Raw genomic sequence first — 18,161 nt, forward strand, 5'->3', positions numbered from 1 at the left:
GTGTCCTTTTTGTTACTTGCTTCTTTCACTTAGCATGTTTTCAAGATTCATTCTAGTTGTAGCATGTGTTAGTACTTCATTCCTTTTTATGACTGAATAATATTCCACTGTATGGATAAACTGCATTTTGTTAACTGATTCATCAGCTGATGGACATTTGAGTTGTCTCTACTTTTTGGCTATTGTGAATACTACTACTAAGAACATTGACATGCAAGTTTTTTTGTTAACCTATGTTTCCAATCTTCTTGGGCATATACCTAAAAGTGGAATTGCTGGATCATATGGTAATTAAACATTTAACTTTTTGAAAAATAGTGCATAGTTTTTCTCTCAGAAAACAAATGTAGTTGTAATTTGTATGACTTCAAAATAACTTTTAAAAAGTTATTTTATGAAAAAATTTAAACATCACTCAGTTTTAACAGTGTGGAATAAGGTCTGCCCTTAGCCTCTGTCAGAAACACACAATTTCTCCCTTTTAGAAAATAATGTTGTTCTAGTCCACAAGTTATCTCTACAACTTTTCAAATATAGTATCTGGCATATAAAAAGAAACTAGAAATTCATGGAGACAAACACAAATGATCAAAATCCAACAGACATCAGAAACATATTAACAGTTATCAAACACAGACCTTAAAATTAGTATGCTTAACATGTTCAATTAAATGAAACAAAAAATTTATAATGTTGATAGAGAACTCAAAACTATAACAAGAACCAAATAGAAACTCTAGAATTAAAAAACAAAAACCACTAGTTTAAGAACTCAATTGTTGATTCTAAAAGCAGATGAGACCAGGAGAAGACAGAAATACTGGAAGGGAATATAGACCAAAAGGCAATATCCAGAACAAAGTACAGAGAGACAAAAGGATGGAAAAATAGAGAAAAGTGTATAAGAGACACAGAGTGACCACACACTTCTGGGATACTTTTGAGAATAAGAGGGTACTATTTAAGGTATTTAATCATATCATGACAACAGGTACAAAATGATACATGAGGTTATCTAACACACTGAAGACACAGGAAAAGGTCTGACACATGTGAAATTAGAGTCCCAGAGGGAGAAGAGAAAGCAAAGGGGAAAAACAAAGCTAGGAACTACACAGCTGAGAATTTTCATGTACAGGGGTAAAGTAAAATAAAGTAGGTAAGTATGGTCTGGCCAGATTACTAGAGAGTCATAAAGTGAGCAAAAGAGACTCTAACAGTAGATTAGTAAGGAGTCAACGCAGATTCTTCTGTTGGTAAAAATTTAGGGACATTAATCTGGATACAGATGGGGGAGATGAAGTAAAGGAATTAGAGGCAGAAAGATTAGCTTGGAAGTCATTTTAGTAATCCAGATAAGAGTTGGTGATTAACACTGGATTAAGGTGACATAGTTAATAATGGAAGGAAATAGCAAATAATTCAAAGAAACAACTGAATAATTTGGCAAGAGATTATATAAAAATGGCCCAAGATAATCTCTCTAGCCCTTAAAACTGGGAAAAGTTAACATCAATTACTGAAAAAATAATTTCTGTTTCCCAGTTTCTAACATAGAGTTTTTAAATGTTTTAGATTCAGGTTTAAAAGCTCAATATGGCAAATCAGGAGCAGCTAATAAGAAAAGATAGTTGAGTTCAAGGGTAAACAGAACAAGAGTAGTAATTTTCCCACTTTCTAGGCATCAGAGTTATTATTAAATTATAAAGATCCTTTTTTTCCATTTAGAAAGTTCTTTGTAGACAAATGAGATACAGAACAGAAAAGTTTAAACAACTGAAATAGTCTTCTACCTGAAAGAGTTACAAAGGAAGTCTGAAAATAAAGAAATAAGCAGAGATATACTGAGTTGGTGGGGGGAGAGGGAAGAGCAAAGAAAGAAAAGGAAAAAAAAAACCAGAAGTAGCAATATTTATAACAATCCCAGGCCAAAAGTGATGAAATGAGACTAAAATTGATATTCAGTAATGATAAAATAATCTCTGAAAATATATTAGCCATAAACCTTTACTCATAATCATTATAGTAATAAAATAAAGTAAATAAATAAAATGAAATGAAGCAAAAATTCCAAGAGATACTGGGAGAGCTTGATAAAACCAAAACAAAACCTGAAGATTCAACATACCTCTGACACATTAAGTAGATATAAAAAAAAAATTGAGGGGAGAGGGGGTAGCTCAAGCGGTAGAGCACATGCTCAGCATGCACAGGGTCCTGGGTTCAATCCCTGGTACTGCCTCTAAAAATGAATACAATAAACCTAATTAAGCCCTCCCTCCAAAAAAAAAAAAAAATCATAGGCCCAAGGAATATCAAGAACACCTGAAAAAAATATACTGAGAATCTGAATAATAAAACCAAGTCTAATACATACACAGTGGTGTACAGGGCCAAGTCACTCAATCTTTCTGTACCTCAGATTCCTTTCTCATAAGGTTGTGGTGAGGATTAAGTAAGACAGTTTCTATAAAGAACAGCTGCCACAAATGAGATCCTTAACAAAAGCTCTTCTTAGTTACCTAACTCTATCTTTCACATTATTCTCTCAGGTTCAAGGGATGCCATAAATCGATCATGTCCTTGACCATAAAAAAAAAAAAAAATTCCAAGATGTTACTGCCCACAATCCAATAAACTAGAAACATAGAATAAAAAGTTAACCATGTATACATCAAGAAGCTTTTTATAATAAACACTGAAATAAAAACCAAAGTTATAATTTATCTAGGAATTAACAAAATGGAGACTATTTGACAACAAAACAAGTGAGACAGCAAAAGAAGAATTCAGAGGAAAATGTATAATCTTAAATGCCTTCATAATTAAAAAAAAGACCCAAATAAGTATTCAGTTTAAGAAGCCAGAAAGTAAAATAAACCAGAAGAAAATGGGAGGTGAGAATAAAGGTAAAAGTCATGTTTAACTAACTACGAACAATTTTAAAACCAGTCTAAATAAATAAGACCAATATCTGGTTTCTTGAAAATTCCAACAGAAATAGACTAAAGGGTAAAAACACCCTTCAGCTTATATCTAAAACAGGATATCTAAAACTTCACAAGTATTTCTCAACATAATCTCTCCTAATGACCTAATAGCTGTGGGCAGTACAGAAGGAATGTGAGGGTAGGGACAAATCTTAAGCTTTGAAAGAATATTATATGATTGTTAACTCTATTTCTTTCACATCTGTATGAATCAAAAGTCAAAAGTCAAAGCAGTATTTTCCAAAATAACAAGCTGGGTTATCACTTCTATAAATTCTTTACTTACTTTTACTTTTACTAAGATACTATTGACAGACAGTTGGCTGTGCATGTTAATTGAGTTGTTTTTTTCCATGTAGTGGTGATTCACAATCTTACCCTTTCTCTTGTAACGAAGGGCATACAGGGGACACCACCAGGGCAAAGACAAATTTTCTGTGTCACATACACTGGCATTTAGAGGACTTCTCTAATCAACTGGCCTACATTTACTCTACAGTTAAAAGCAATTATTTAAAATTAATTTAAAATCTTTTCAAGAAATTTAAAATCCTTTTAAAGATTTGAAACTAAGTTTACATCCCTTTAAGGATTTAAAATCCTTTTTTTTTTTTTTTTTAAGATTTAAAACCCAAACTTTATGAAAAGTTTCTTGATTCCCCCTGGGCATAGGGCATAGAGGACTAGATAGCCTTCTTTGCATTCTTCCTGGCTACACCGCCCTTATCCTGTCAAGGACTATCTGCAGTTTTTACTGACCATAGTTTGACAAAAAAGAAGCAAGGAACAGTAACCCCAGGCACTCTTTCCTCTATTAAATCCATGAATGAAAAAGTGGTGCCCTATGGAAATTCATCTTACTCAGTTCAATACTCCAAGTTGGAAATTACTTCCAAATTATCCACATATAAAGTTTAGGTAAGTTTTGTTCAAAAAAAGTATACATATTTGAAGACTCTCAAGTCAACATACAAGCCTTAAGAAATATGGTAGTTCAAATAATAGCTAAATAGCCTGCATTTCTTAATCAGTGAGTCTCTATACTTTTCTTCCATTAAAAAAAAGTTGAGTAATAAAAGGTCACAACAGTGAGGAATTTTTTAGGTGTAATCTTCATTCTCTGTAATCTAAGTAGCACTTCAACCAGTTATAAATGCCATTCTTCATCTCTTCTATAATTAAGGAAAAAGTGTTTAAAAAGCAAAAGAAATATTTAGAAATGAAGTCTTAGGGATTTCTAGGTATTACTAAAATTAAATAACTTCTCTCTAGATATAGATTCCAAAATAAATACCTTCCACTCCCACTTGAGCAAAATGTAATTGCAGAGTATTGGGAATGAACCTTATCAAGTGAGCACAATAAATTCTATAGTGGTTGCATTTTCTGAATAATCAAAATTATCTTTTAAAAATCACTTATGTAACAGGACTCAGGTCTTCGGAAGCTCAAAAGTTAATGTCTTAGGCTTCTTTTTGCTTTGACACCCTGCTCTAAGTCATGAAGGTCATAAGCTAATGCAGTTAGGTGAACATAGGCAGGAAAAACAATGAGAAAAAAGATTTCTTGACCCCCACCTCCCTGCTGTACAATTCCAGTATGCTTACTTAGATAGTAGGTGTGAACTGTGTCCAAGTGATTCTTAGTCCTTAAATAAAACAATATAATTTGGAGTATTTAGCAACTTAAGACCTGCAAGTTCTGTTTCTATATTAATAACCACTCAAGGAAAGAAAAATACAAATATACAATAAGAACTGTTAGGTGTAAGTACAGTAACGGAAAACCCAGTGGTTTGCAATTTTTATGAAATGTAAATCTCAAAAGTTGGCATAGCCTTCCTAACTTTATACCTAAAGGTATACAGTTTGAAAATAGCATGAGAATCAACTACATGCATTTTACTGTACATGTCAGTGTATATAACACTTGCTTCAACACTTATTCATCATCCACTGTGTGTTAAAAATATTAACTCAGGATTCCATTTCTCAAGCATTTTTAAGACTTCTGCTCAGGTGAAAAATGGAGTTGAAACATAAACTTGTAATTTAGTTGGAGCCACAATATCCACACTTGAAAAGGACTAACACATAAAACAACACACAAAAACCTGGAGTTAATTTAGTGTAAACAAAAGATCTGTTGTTTCTTGTTATTGCACATCTCCCATCGAAGTAATACATTTTACCACCTTAGGAGATCAGTTTTAAATAAGAATGATGAGAAAATAGGTATTTTTTTCCTATAATATTCATTCATTCATTCATATCCCCCCTCCCCTACCCCTTCTCTCTGGCTGTGGAATGGCCAGAAGAGGAAGAAATACTCAAAGTGAAACGCTATGCTGAATTGCCCAGGAAAACTTGGGAACTGACTGGGAAAGTGAAAACTGAGATGAGTTAATGATGAATCCAAGAAGGTGCTTAGCCACTTACCCAGAGATTTATTTAATGAGAATGGATCGCAGGTTTCCTCAGGTCGTTCCACTGCCAGTAAGATAGTCGTGAACCTTGGGTCCCTTTTTTTCACTAGTCAACAGTCACCCTCACCTACACGCGGAGTACATATTTGGCACTCAACAAATCTTGATTGAACGAAAACCTACCTCATTCACATTGGTACCCCACCCCCGAGTTATGGCCCCACAAACTCTCTCCAAAAAGCCTTATGACTTAATCCAAAGAGCTGAGAAAGTAGAGACGAAAGCTCCGAGGATCTCTGTAGAGACTGGGAATAATCGAGGGCCAATGGGGCCTACACCAACCCTCCCTCCCAAGGAAAGCTCAAGGCACTACCCAATCAGCCGCAGGCCGCAGATCCATAGCCTCCCACTCGAGGGCGCTGAGAGATCTGGGGGTATCCCCCCTAAAGTTAGTACCTGCGAAGTTGCGACACAGAGAGTGACTCGTGGCTCTCATTACGGAGGCCGGGGCCTGGGGCCGGCCAGTTGCGCCTCCTGGCTGAGGGCTCCGCGCTCCGGAGCTGCAGTGACAGCACGGGTCGCAGATAATACCTTACACCTCAGGAGCCTCGTGGCTCGCAGGCCCCGAGTGTTTCGCTCCCAAGACTGCGCAAGTTGTCACACTCACGTCTACAGGCGCTCTTCAAGGCTTCCCTCACAACTCAACCGATCACTCTTGCTTGAAGCCCAGCAGCCGGTCGCTTCCCGGCGCCGCCATCGTTAGTGTTTGTTTTCATCCGCTTCGGCGAAGGCGGGGGGAAGAAGAGGGCTATGGGGGAAATACAGCTGCTTAATCGCAGCCGCACTTTCGCTACAATTTATATGCCCTACTTAATCTCTTTCCTCTTTGACATTCCCATAAAAGCTGGTTTTCTTACCATGTAAGTCTGACCAATCAACCTGTTCAAGCGTTTCAGAGGAAAAGAAAGGCGTAAAGAGTGGGCTCTTTGAAAGAGTGCCAACGTTTGGCCGCGTGTGGAATGTGGGCCGGGAAACCGCAGGTCGCGGTGGCAACGGCAGTGAGGACGCGGCGTGGGGCGGGCGCTGACGCGGAGGGGGCGGTGCCTATGCTGAGCGCCGTGGCAGCTTGTGCGCTGTCGCCGGTTCCGGAGGAGGGCCAGACCCGGCTGGGTGGGTGGGGAGTGCGGCTAGTAAGCTGGCAGCCGCGGAGAGGTGGGTGAGCGGCCTCGGCTGACTTTGAAGTGGCGGTGACAATCAGACTTCCGTATCCATTTCTAAGGCACGTTTTAAAAGCGACGGAGTCTCCTCTCAACTCTAGCTCTTCCAGCGTCTTCTTTCGCACTTTCCTTCCAACCTGTCTGGCCTCCTTACTTCCTAGCCCTCGGCCTCACAATTTGGATTTCCTGGGGTGCGGGGAAAGCCTTTTGTTAAAGCACACAATCCTGGTCGACCAGCCTGTGTCGTGGGAGTTAATTTGCCCCCTCTTCCCTTGTTAAACTGGTTTGAGCATCCCGTACCCCCATCCCTTACTTATCAGGTGGAGCCAGAGGGTTTTGAATAATGAATACCGCCGTGACTAATTCCTGTCCTGGGTAGTTATGACTTATGTCAGCTGCTTTCTGGCCTGTATAGTCAGGAGTAGACCTTTTCCACTTGTGGATAATTATGCCATCATCTCCATTAATCTTCTGCTCTTCCCAGTTCAAATGCCAGGCATTAAATGAGCGAACGAAATTCAACTCCCATTCTCCTTCAAACCAAAGCAAGCCTTTCTTGCAGCCATGAGTTAGTGGAGAAAAACCCAGAGTTACAGTTAAAGAACTTTTTGCTTGAACAAAAGGGAAATTTGAGAAAAGGATCTGTTGTAGTCTTTGAATCACTTTAAAGTCTTTGGTAGGTTTCTAATTTTTTTTTCTTTTAACCTTTGCAGAGAGAAGACTATAAATGCCACAGCCATTTAAGTGATGGGTAGCCGTTGAATTCTGACACTTCCTTAAATACTTTCTTGCACCAACATCTTCACTGGGAAGAGTTCAGGGAAAGTAGCAGAGGGAAGGAGAAAACATTTACATGTACCATGGCTATACCAATAACAGTGCTTGACTGTGACCTCTTGCTATATGGCCGAGGACATCGAACATTGGACCGATTTAAACTGGATGATGTTACCGATGAATACCTGATGTCCATGTATGGGTTTCCTCGACAGTTCATTTATTACTTGGTGGAGCTCTTGGGGGCGAGTCTTTCTAGACCTACTCAGAGATCCAGGGCTATTAGCCCAGAGACACAGATCCTTGCAGCACTGGGCTTCTATACCTCAGGTTCCTTCCAGACTCGGATGGGAGATGCTATTGGAATCAGTCAGGCATCTATGAGTCGATGTGTTGCCAATGTCACCGAAGCGCTTGTGGAAAGAGCTTCACAGTTCATCCACTTTCCAGCTGATGAAGCCTCCGTGCAGGCTCTGAAGGATGAGTTCTATGGGTTAGCAGGGATGCCAGGGGTGATAGGGGTGGTTGACTGTATCCATGTGGCAATCAAGGCACCAAATGCTGAAGACCTTTCCTACGTGAACCGAAAAGGTCTTCATTCTTTAAACTGCCTGATGGTGTGTGACATCAGAGGGGCACTAATGACTGTGGAGACAAACTGGCCAGGGAGCCTCCAGGACTGTGCTGTGCTTCAGCAGTCTTCTCTCAGCAGTCAGTTTGAAGCTGGGATGCACAAAGATAGCTGGTTGCTTGGTAAGTCCTTTGGAGTAAACGTTTCGTTTTGTAGCTGTAGAAAAATTATCTGGTAGAGTAGAATGAAATATGGAAGTCTATAGACTTGAGTCTCAGTCCTATTCTTTTTTTAATGAGACCTCACATAAGAACCTCTGAGCCCTAATTTTTTAAATCAACATTTAAAAGACATTTATGAACATTTAAAAACATGTTATTTGACCCAGCTCCTCTTAAGGATTTATCTTGGAGGTACATGTTCAGAAATAGGTAAAACAAAATTTACACACAAGAACTTGCATCACTGCAGTGTTCTGTAGTTACAAACAACAGCAGCAACAACAACCCTACAAAAACATTCCCCTTAAATACAGCCAGAATACTTACGAATACAGATCTGGTTAAATATAGCACATCCATACAATTGAGCCTTAATTTTTATCATCTGTAAAATGGTGAAAATAATGCTAACAGCAATAATACCTATTGTTAGGATTAGGTAATATATATATAAAAGTTCACTAAAGTATTGTGCAAATATATTATTTTTGCCATTGATGATTGTCACTAAGGTATCATATGAAGATGATAGTAGACAGTGCATTTACACAATTCTTATAGGAACTGGCTTCATAGGTCTGCCTGAGTGCCCTTAGAAAGCCTGGCTTAATGATCTGAGTAAGACAAGAACTCATTCAGTATTGGGCAGTACAAACTGATGTGACTGTAGAGCTGTGAGGAATACAGTTAGTTAACAGTGATAAAACCCTCCAGCCTAGTTGCTTTCTTTTTGTTACTGTTTTTTTAAAGCACTGCTCTTATGCGAGCAACAGAACAAGGGTTATCTTGTACACAACATATTAAGTGAAAGATGAACAGGCACACTAAGGATTGGAAGACCCCTCCTTCAAGACCCACTAATCGTATCTGCACTGCACATGCTCAGTACACAGCATTTTACATGTAATAGATGCTCAAGAGTTTTTCTCTTTAATGTGTTTACTGGCAGTTAAAGAAAAACTTCCTCTGTTCCAAGTGAGAAGAGGCTGCTCTCAAACTGATTGGTTTGGAGTTGCCAGGTAGCATCTTGGAACTTAACTTATTTTGTCGGTTGTTGCTTCTACACAGTTTTCAGTGCACTACCTTCTCGTTACCCTACTGGACCTTTATCTTAATCCCACCTTTGACTCCTCTGAACTTTCAAATTCCATTTTCATACAACTCACACCAAGAAGTGAAGGAACTCCTGTTTGCACATGTCTCATCCAGCCACTTCTTCCACAGTTGTGGAAGTACTTGGGTTCCAAGCTGATTTCTTATGAAATCACTTTGGTGCTCTAACTGTAAAGCCAGCTAAAAATGATTGAGTACTTAGAATTTGTCAGACAATCTTGTAAGCATATTGCATTGTATTGTCTCACTTAATACTTAAAAAACTCTTAAAGAGTTAAATACTAATATTATCAACATTTCACAGAAGAGGAAATTAAGGCACAGAATATCTGTGTCGTTTGTTTACGTTTTTAATCTAGATCAATGAAGAGTTACTCTTTTTGGCAAATGATCCTTTTGTTAGGACTTCATGGTCATGTAGGAATTACTGATTTTCTTTTCCTTCATACCTTGGGACCCCAGATTCAGTTGGGATTGTGACATTAAAGTAGTTTCTTAGTTGTTTACAGGACACTGAAAATGAGTAAAAACTCTGACAAATTTTTTGAATTTTCTGATCCCCCTCTTTACAGAAAGAGTGGAAGTAGGACAGATGGGTATTGCAACATTTAACAAGTGTTTATTTAAGGCCAGTTTTGGTTCCAGGCCACATGCTAGGCACTAATGATGCAAGGGAAGTATACCCAAGGAAGCTGTGACATGGAAATGATTCCCTTAGTACTGTCAGTTGTAGCACATACCCCTTGGAAAGCCTCCTTCAGCTGTAACAGGAATACTAGTTTGATGATCCCTGGAGTAGTACAGTGTTTCACAAATTTTCCAGATCAAAAGAGTTATCTGGGGAACTTATTTAAGATGTACATTTCTGGGCCCCACTTCAAACTTCAGGAATGAGAATCTTCAAGAAAAGATGAATCTGGACATCATTTTCAACAGGTGTCCTAAATGATTTGTATGAATAGATGTTTGGGAAACACTGATCTGGACATGTGGGGAAGACTGGCAGGATTACAAGGAATGACAAGATGTTAAAAAAAGAGAGCGATGGGGGAGGGTATAGCTCAGTGGTAGAGTATATGCTTAGCCTGCACGAGGTCCTGCGTTCAATCCCCAGTACCTCCATTAAATAAAATAAAAATTTTAAATAACCCTAATTACCTTCGCCCCCCCAAAAAAAATTTAAAAAAAAAAAAGAGAGAGAAGACTGATTGTATCTTAAGAACATCACATTTGTAGAATGACTCCAGGTTTGCTAAACCAGAACTAGCTGTGATTTCCCATGCTGTTGTTGTTGTTAACATATTTTCACCTTGAGTGTCACCCCTTCATGTCCTCATTTTCATCTGTCCCTTCAGAGGGCATCACCTAATTCCCTTTCTCTAAATGTACCTGCTCCTACAAATAATTCAGCCTGAGTTCTTATTTCTTCAGATCTTGGCCTATCCTGTTAAGCAGCTTTAGGTTAAGATCTGCCAGAATGTCTCTTGGATGACTGATCATGCAGTTGTAATCTGTTTAGCAATTCTGATCCTAATCCCCTCCTGGGTGTCTGTCTTGTACGGGTGTTTGGATTATAACTGTTAATGACGATGGAGCAGTTTATAAAAGGTCTGCATTAACTGGCTTGCCTTGTATGTTTCCCGTTTAAGGCCCATACGTTTTCTCAGAGAAACATTTAACAAAAACATTTAACAAATATTTAGTATCTCTGTGTTTTGGCATTCATCTTTAATGTTTTTCATATTCTCTTTTACAGCATTATACTCTCATTTTAGTGACTCTGAGTCTCACGTTATTAGCATTTAGTGACTAGCTTCTTCTCCTGCCTTTGCCTGACATATCAAAGGATGGATGACATACTTTTTTCTCATTTGTAAAACAAGTTCAATAATGTCTGCCTGGCAGAGTTGGATTTGGACAAAAGATAATATTTTTAAAGTGCCTAGTACTGTGCCTACTACATAGGTATTCGGTATTCAATGAATCATAGATATTATTTTCATTATTAACAACATCAGTTTCTTAAGTTCAGTATTTAGTAGGGATGAGTTCAATTAAAATAGGTTATATGTAGGTGGAAAAATGTCGGCTAAATATAAAATTTGAAAATTTTGTGAGACATCCTAGCTATTTACAGTTAATCGAGTACACCTAAAACTCATGTTATATGTCAATATCTCAGTAAAAAATTTTTTAATTAAAAATCATCTAAAAAATAAAGTTAATCCAGTTCTTAGAAATATATGCTCCTAAAAGAAAGGTGTTCTATATGTTTGGAACAATGCCTAGCACTCTCTGAACAGTTCATAACATTTTACTGAAATTGATGGTGGGTCAGGAACACAGCAACCTTGCAAGTTGGCATTCCTTGGGTTTATTTGTCTCAAATTTCTGAGGTGGTTCCTCTGTGTGAGACATTTCATCTGCCAGATGTAGTGAGTCAGGACAATTAAACATTATAGAAACATTTTACTGTTGTAATAGGACATTGCACCCCAGTTTTGTTTTTGTTTTTTTATTTTTAACACCTCCCAGGATCATTTGATAAGGAAGCCACTTAAAGGAAATGCTTTGTGTATATTATTTTAATAGAATTCTGATTTAATTTCCTTATTCCTGATTATTACTGTTTGTGTCATATTTATGCTCTCCTTCTTAATGTGAAATTTTATCAGTTCCTCTGTTACAAAGGCATGGTTCTAGTGAATGTAATATCTAGGAAGGCAGAACACCTGAGTTCTGATCTCCACAGATGCTAGGATGTTTCTTATTCTTCTTAGCACTGGGAGAATGAATGATTATTGTCTCTGAAATACTCTGAAATCCCTAGGTAGTGCTTTCAGACCTGACACTTTAATGGTAAAGTTAGAAATTTTTCTTCACAAGTGTTTTGAGGTCTCCTGGCAGAATTCTCTTTTACCTTCTTACACTCTTGCTCTTTAGAAATTTGAAGGCTTGCTATGTGATAGTTTTTACTAACCATTTATTAAAGAACAATATCTCTGAATTCAGAAAACCCAGGAACTTCATTTTCTCCAGTGCTTTCACCTCAGCCCTACATTCTTTCCGACTTAGCTTTCTTAAGCTGTCAGCTCTTTTCTCTGTTGTTTTTAACCAAGGGTATTCCCAGCCAAGTCTCAGGTCTTCTTGCTCGTGACCCGGGCATGCCTTCTCTTTATCATAGCATTTCCCTCTTGGTTTTCCTGCTGTGCTTTGGCTCCAGAGGCTGTTGCATTTTCTTGCTCATTCTCTGAGTATGTTTCTGGATTTTCCTTTTTGTTCGTATTCCAGTTATAAATATATATGATTTCTTTGGGCCTTCCCCACAGGTGACAGTTCCTTCTTTCTCCGTACCTGGCTCATGACCCCACTTCACATTCCTGAAACTCCAGCTGAATATCGCTATAATATGGCCCATTCTGCAACTCACAGTGTGATTGAGAAGACTTTCCGAACCCTCTGCTCCCGATTCCGCTGCCTGGATGGATCCAAGGGAGCACTGCAGTACTCACCAGAGAAATCCAGCCACATTATCTTGGCCTGCTGTGTCCTCCACAACATCTCCCTGGAGCACGGGATGGATGTTTGGTCCTCTCCAATGACAGGGCCCATGGAACAGCCCCCTGAGGAAGAGTATGAGCACATGGAGTCCCTGGACCTAGAGGCTGACCGCATCCGTCAGGAGCTGATGCTCACTCACTTTAGCTAATGTGGAAGGTTTGGAGGAGGGAGGCTTTCCAGAAGGAGCTGTGACAAATTTCCCTCTCACCATCCCCTACACAGTTCCATCATCTAGCATGACTGAGTATGTGGTCACTTGTCACAAATTGACATTTGATCTGCGTGTTTTGGAAGGATTGGGGCTATGCCAGAATATCCTGATTCATTTTCAAATTTATTAGCTAAACCTAAACTGAGACAGCAGTTCTCTGCTATCCATTGTACTCCAGGTTGAGCGCCACTCATTTGAAAGTTCACTGGCTGCAGATGTTTATATCGTGCCTACAAAATCAAAGCAAGGGGGAAATAACATCTTGGCAGCCAGAACTTTCTTTTTTTGTTTCAATTGTTTGGAGATTTCAAATGAAAAGAGTATTTGCCCTGAATTTTTTGGGTAGTATTTTAGCTTTTCTACTTTAATACCTATAGAGGCATAATCTGAGGCAAGTATTAAGGGTAAATTTAAGTTGTGGAATGGTCTCCTGACATAAGCAAATGGCTACTAATCTGAGTTTGCAGCTTTGTGTTTTTAAGAGGATGTTAGGGAAAGTTTGAAACCTCCATCTTTAGTCTGTCTGCAATAATTGAACTGTGACTTGAACCTAGTTCCCGGAGAACATATGAATTCCAATCTCTTACTTTGAACCCTGAGTAGAAAATTAAAGGCTAAATGGGTTTAAGAACCCAATCAGCTTAAAGAAGACAAGTAAAATATAGATAAAACAGCAAGCTGACACTTTACAGGGCATCCAAAGACCCTGATAGTTTGATGGGCAAAGGAGATTCACCCAGGTTTAGACAACTCACATCGAAACATCACATTTCTTATGATCATGACGTTAGAATGTCTGTTTGGCCATTCTGCATTGAAATGCCTTGTTCAGAAGGAAGATTTAGGGAATGGTGAAAGCATGTGAAAGTAGTAAGAAGGAGAGGTAAAAGGAATCTAATTTCTTGGTTCGAAATGAATTTTGGAATTAGACTGACTTGAATATCTTGTGTGCAAAGTGAAGAACAGAATTTATCAAGAAATAAATAATCCCCCACCAAGTCTTATTCTAAAATTGTACTGATATAAAAATAACCTGATTGGAATAATAGAAGTGTGAATTAGGTTCACACATTGGTGCCTTTGCTGGGACAGAAAAGAGACTTTCCTGAGGATTGTTTTGTTCCCAGAGTTTCTCAGCCACTCACCATGTGATACTTCTGAATTGTCCTCTTGGATCATTTCCTACCTGCCTTTGGCAGTGTTAATCTGGTGATTTTCAAAGTAAAGAAATGAACAGCTGATGACAGAAGAAATTTGGAAATAAACTGAGGGTGACTCATCCTCAAGATTAAAAACAATTATGGATTATTATCTGCTGTTTATTTCTACTCCAAGTGCTATTTCCCATCATCATCCTACTCTACAAAGAGTGGGTCCATTTGGCAGGAGGTTGGGCTCAGTATGTACAATGATGTCATTAAGATGGGAGTGGACAATGAAGAGGTGATTGGAAGCTAGTTTTATTCATTGTGCAATAGAGGTGCCCTGTTACATTTTTTTTTTCCTTTGTAAAGTTTAACTTGTGACCTAAGCTTGCTTTGTCTCCCTCATAAGGCAATATTTTAATTCTCACCATCTTTCCAGTTTTCCTGAGATGGGTGTTTTTCCCTATAAGGTTTTGGTTCTATTATGAGTATTGCAATGGGAACATACTTGCTGCCACCCATGTATCTTAAGTGGCAAGGTAGAGTATGATCTTGGAAAGTGCCTAGCATTTTAGTCTTTAAAAACTGCATTAAGGGGGAAAGTATAGCTCAGTGGTAGTGTGCTTAGCATGCACAAGGTCCTGCATTCAATCCCCAGTAACTCCATTAAAATAAATAAGTAAATAAACCTAATCCCCCCTCCAAAAAAAACCCCAAAATAAAAAAAATAAATAAAAAGGTACATTAAAGGAAAATTGGGGTTTTCACAAATTAACTTAGTAGATGGTGACATGAAGCCTGATTGGGAGGGACAGTCTGGCAGAGATTTCATTAGCAATTTCAAGTCTACTACTTGCACACCAAAGGTAATTTCTAAGTGTTGAATAGACTGGACATTGGCTGGCAGTATTTTTCCCCGGGGGCATTTTATGTCTTAATAATTCCGCAGGGTAACTGTTCAAATCTATTCCTTTAATCTCCTTTTGACCTGGATTTTTATAGACAAGATTCTTTTCAGTCGACAGTTACATTTTCCCCAAAATGATCTAGGAGAGGGATCAGGATCCGCATTTCCAGATTTTCAGGGGTCTGCTCATAAGGGCTTTTTATAAGTGCCTGAGAAGTCCTCTCTTGTGGTCCTTTCTGTGGATTTATAGTATCTTCTTGGTATAGTTTTGGGAAAGAGTCGAGGAGTTTGCATGTCTTATGTAAACCTCATTTTCCCATAGGTGACTCCATCTGGCCAGCATAGTTTTCATATTTGCCCTTAACTGTTTCAAGACAACAAAAGTCCCAGGATATATTAAGGGAAATCTACCATATTGGATCATCACCAGTTTACCAATTCCAAATTATACAAAAGGGGACCACAAACATATTCTTAGTTTAAAATGAACGGAGATGGAGCTTCTTTCCAGGACTGTAAAGGATCTACAGCAAGTTAATTTAGTTTTGGGACAAAAAACAACGCAGTTTTAATGGGATCATTTATGAAGAAGTAAAAGTGGGGAGGGTTAAAAAAGAGGTTAGGTAGATAGATAGACATACTATGATTGTATCCCTATCTGAAACAATAAACTGAAAACTCAAGGACTGAGCTTAGCTGTTGTTTTTCCTGGCAATGGAAGGCAAGTTAAAAGGAGGTCAAGAAAATAAGAAATCAGGGAGTCTTAACCACTGTGCATGCACATATCCTCAGGGCCCTTTTGTTCCCTAGATCCCATTCAGATTTTACAGAATTGTGGGTATAAGCGATCATGGACTCAGAATTAAGAATTTGTTGATTATAAGAATGGCAAAGCCGAAGAAAGAGGAAATAATTAGTTGAATGCTGGGGATACTCCAGGTACCTAACATATAGAATTCACAGGCTTTTCTTTTTTTATGTGACTACCATTTAAGACACCACTTAGCGATAATCAAATAGGAGAGATGAAATCTCTGAGTACTAGACAGAAAGAAGCAAAGTAGACCTTGAAATCATAGGTTAGTAAATTTCAAAAAGTCTTCTGGAAAGGAATCACCATGTTTGCCCAGAAAAACATTCGGTTCCATTCTGTCGGGACTTTCTCTAACCCTTATAATAAACAGCTGTCTTAATAGAAGGACTGATTTCTTTGTCTAAATCTAAAGTCTTAAAATGTTCATACATTTCAATTCATTGATAAATTCAACCAGTAGAAATTTATCCTATATGAATAATTACAGAGAAGAAAAAGCCTCCTATTATTCTGTGAGTGGTTACCTGCTGTTCTGGGATCTCTCCCCTTCTCTGGGCTGCTCCTACATCACTACACTGCTTCTACCTTTACCACCCAGCCCAAAGTATGTACATTATCCCACAGTGCCATGAGACCAGGCTACAAAGGAACAGAATAGAATTGCAACAGTGAAACCTACAACTGGCTTGTCATTTTGGCTGCTCATGACCTAACTCCTCTTCCTGGATTTCGTAATATGATGACTCACAGTACTGCTACATAGTTATCTCATCCTATGTTCTGGCCTGATTTCTACTACCCAATGTGATAGGTTTCTTAGGGCCAAGGGCCAAGGTCCAAGGTAAGGAACAGTCTCCTCCTTTTCTCTCCTTTCCCCTCCCTTCACCCTTTATCCCACGCAATTCCCCCAGGTCAGTAAGTCCCAATACTCTTCCCTGGTTTGGTCTTTCCAAATTCCACGTGATTGACAGTGGCTATGTTTATTCTTAAGGTGACCAACTCTCCTGGTTTGCTCTCAGCTGTCACAGCTTTAGCACTGAAAGTGCTCTGTCCTAGAAAACCATTTAATCCTTAGCAAACTGGGACTGTTGGTCACCCTACTTTAGGGGAAGCATCCTCTTACCTTCAAGGGTGTCACTTCTCCAGGAGAGTCCTATCAGAATACAATAATCAACAATCAACATCGTAAGTTATTGAGTCTTAACCAAGATGTAGATATCAGTGGTACATCCCACAATAATCTTTACTTCTGTCCATCTGGTTTCTTTTCCTCAGAGCTTCCTCTAGTGTGAGGAGATTCCTGTAGGTTTCAGGGTTTCAACCCCTGATCTTTTATGATCTACTGTTCTGTCCAAATAGACTTCCTTAAGAACAAGCAGTTTATTGTCACACTGACATTTAAATCCATACTTGAAACACTTCTCTAATGAAATCTATCTGTAAATATGCAATTCTGCCTGCAGAATAAGCCATCTTTTCCATGGTTTCACAGAGCAGTCTAGCCTCAGCTGCTCAAATATCTCCATCTTCAGATGTTGATTTTAGATTTATATTTGCATACTCTTCAGGTGATTTTCTCAGAAGTCTCCAGATTTGAGAAACCAAAAACTTCTTATAGCCTTGAAATTAGTTTGCCTAGTTTTTCTCACTGAAATCAAAGTTTCAAAATAATGTCATTATATGGGTCAAGTTAGGATGAGGACTGTAGCCCTGGACACTTAAAGTCCACAAGCCTCTCCAAGAAGGAAGCTTCTTTAAAGCATATATTCTAAGAGTAGAAATTCAGCCCTGGGATGACAGCAAAGCAGTCTCTTTGCCTGCTACTCATCTGGCATGAGGAATTTGGCAGAGACTGCTTTAGTTGTTGCCTAGTATCCATTTGCCTCTGACTTTTAGTGGGTACATGACTTCCTAGGATAAAGACAAATTCAGTTAGGTGTGGCTATGTGACTACATTCTGGCCAGTGGAATGTAAATGGAAATGTCCTGTGCTATTTTCAAGATGTGCCCTTATGGCTAGGAGACATGCCTTTCCTCATTCAGCTTCCTGTTGCTTGGAATGTAGACATGATGGCTAGAGCTTGAGCAGCTGTCTTGGACCCAAGATGAAAACCACTTATTGAAGATGTCAAAGCAACAAGATAGAAGCCTGGTCCCTGATGCTGAACGGCCACACCTTACCCTAGGCTGCACATCTCTGGATTTCTTT

General features: G+C 38.6%; 2 protein-coding genes across 12 annotated transcripts in view; one reads left to right on the forward strand and one right to left on the reverse strand.

Moving 5' to 3' along the window:
• The window catches only part of ATG13 (autophagy related 13), a 42,712-nt gene extending 36,496 nt beyond the window's left edge, over positions 1-6,216 (reverse strand). For 2 of the 11 annotated variants that reach the window (XM_031459654.2, XM_011000645.3), the window contains exons 1-2: positions 5,872-6,215; positions 5,429-5,542 (exon numbers count right to left, since the gene is read on the reverse strand). The gene's annotated coding sequence lies outside the window, so the exon portion shown is untranslated. Of the gene's footprint in view, positions 1-5,428; positions 5,543-5,871 lie in introns of all 11 variants that reach the window. The other 9 variants (XM_011000646.3, XM_031459652.2, XM_011000642.3 and 6 more) reach the window with 8 other exon arrangements.
• Positions 6,217-6,562: 346 nt separating this feature from the next.
• On the forward strand, positions 6,563-16,336 carry HARBI1 (harbinger transposase derived 1). Its single transcript, XM_011000638.3, has 3 exons — positions 6,563-6,627; positions 7,346-8,162; positions 12,644-16,336. Exons 2-3 carry the CDS (start codon positions 7,493-7,495, stop codon positions 13,021-13,023), a joined length of 1,050 nt encoding a protein of 349 aa, XP_010998940.1. The 5' UTR covers positions 6,563-6,627; positions 7,346-7,492; the 3' UTR covers positions 13,024-16,336.
• Positions 16,337-18,161: the final 1,825 nt, after the last annotated feature.

This window comes from Camelus dromedarius, chromosome 12 (genome assembly GCF_036321535.1).
Source record: "Camelus dromedarius isolate mCamDro1 chromosome 12, mCamDro1.pat, whole genome shotgun sequence".
Taxonomy (NCBI): domain Eukaryota; kingdom Metazoa; phylum Chordata; class Mammalia; order Artiodactyla; family Camelidae; genus Camelus; species Camelus dromedarius.

Excerpts from the sequence above, each read along its gene's own strand:
- HARBI1 (XM_011000638.3), top strand. The coding sequence starts at position 7,493 with ATGGCTATACCAATAACAGTGCTTGACTGTGACCTCTTGCTATATGGC. Across the intron at positions 8,163-12,643 it reads CAAAGATAGCTGGTTGCTTG|GTGACAGTTCCTTCTTTCTC; the intron begins GTAAGTCCTTTG and ends CCTTCCCCACAG.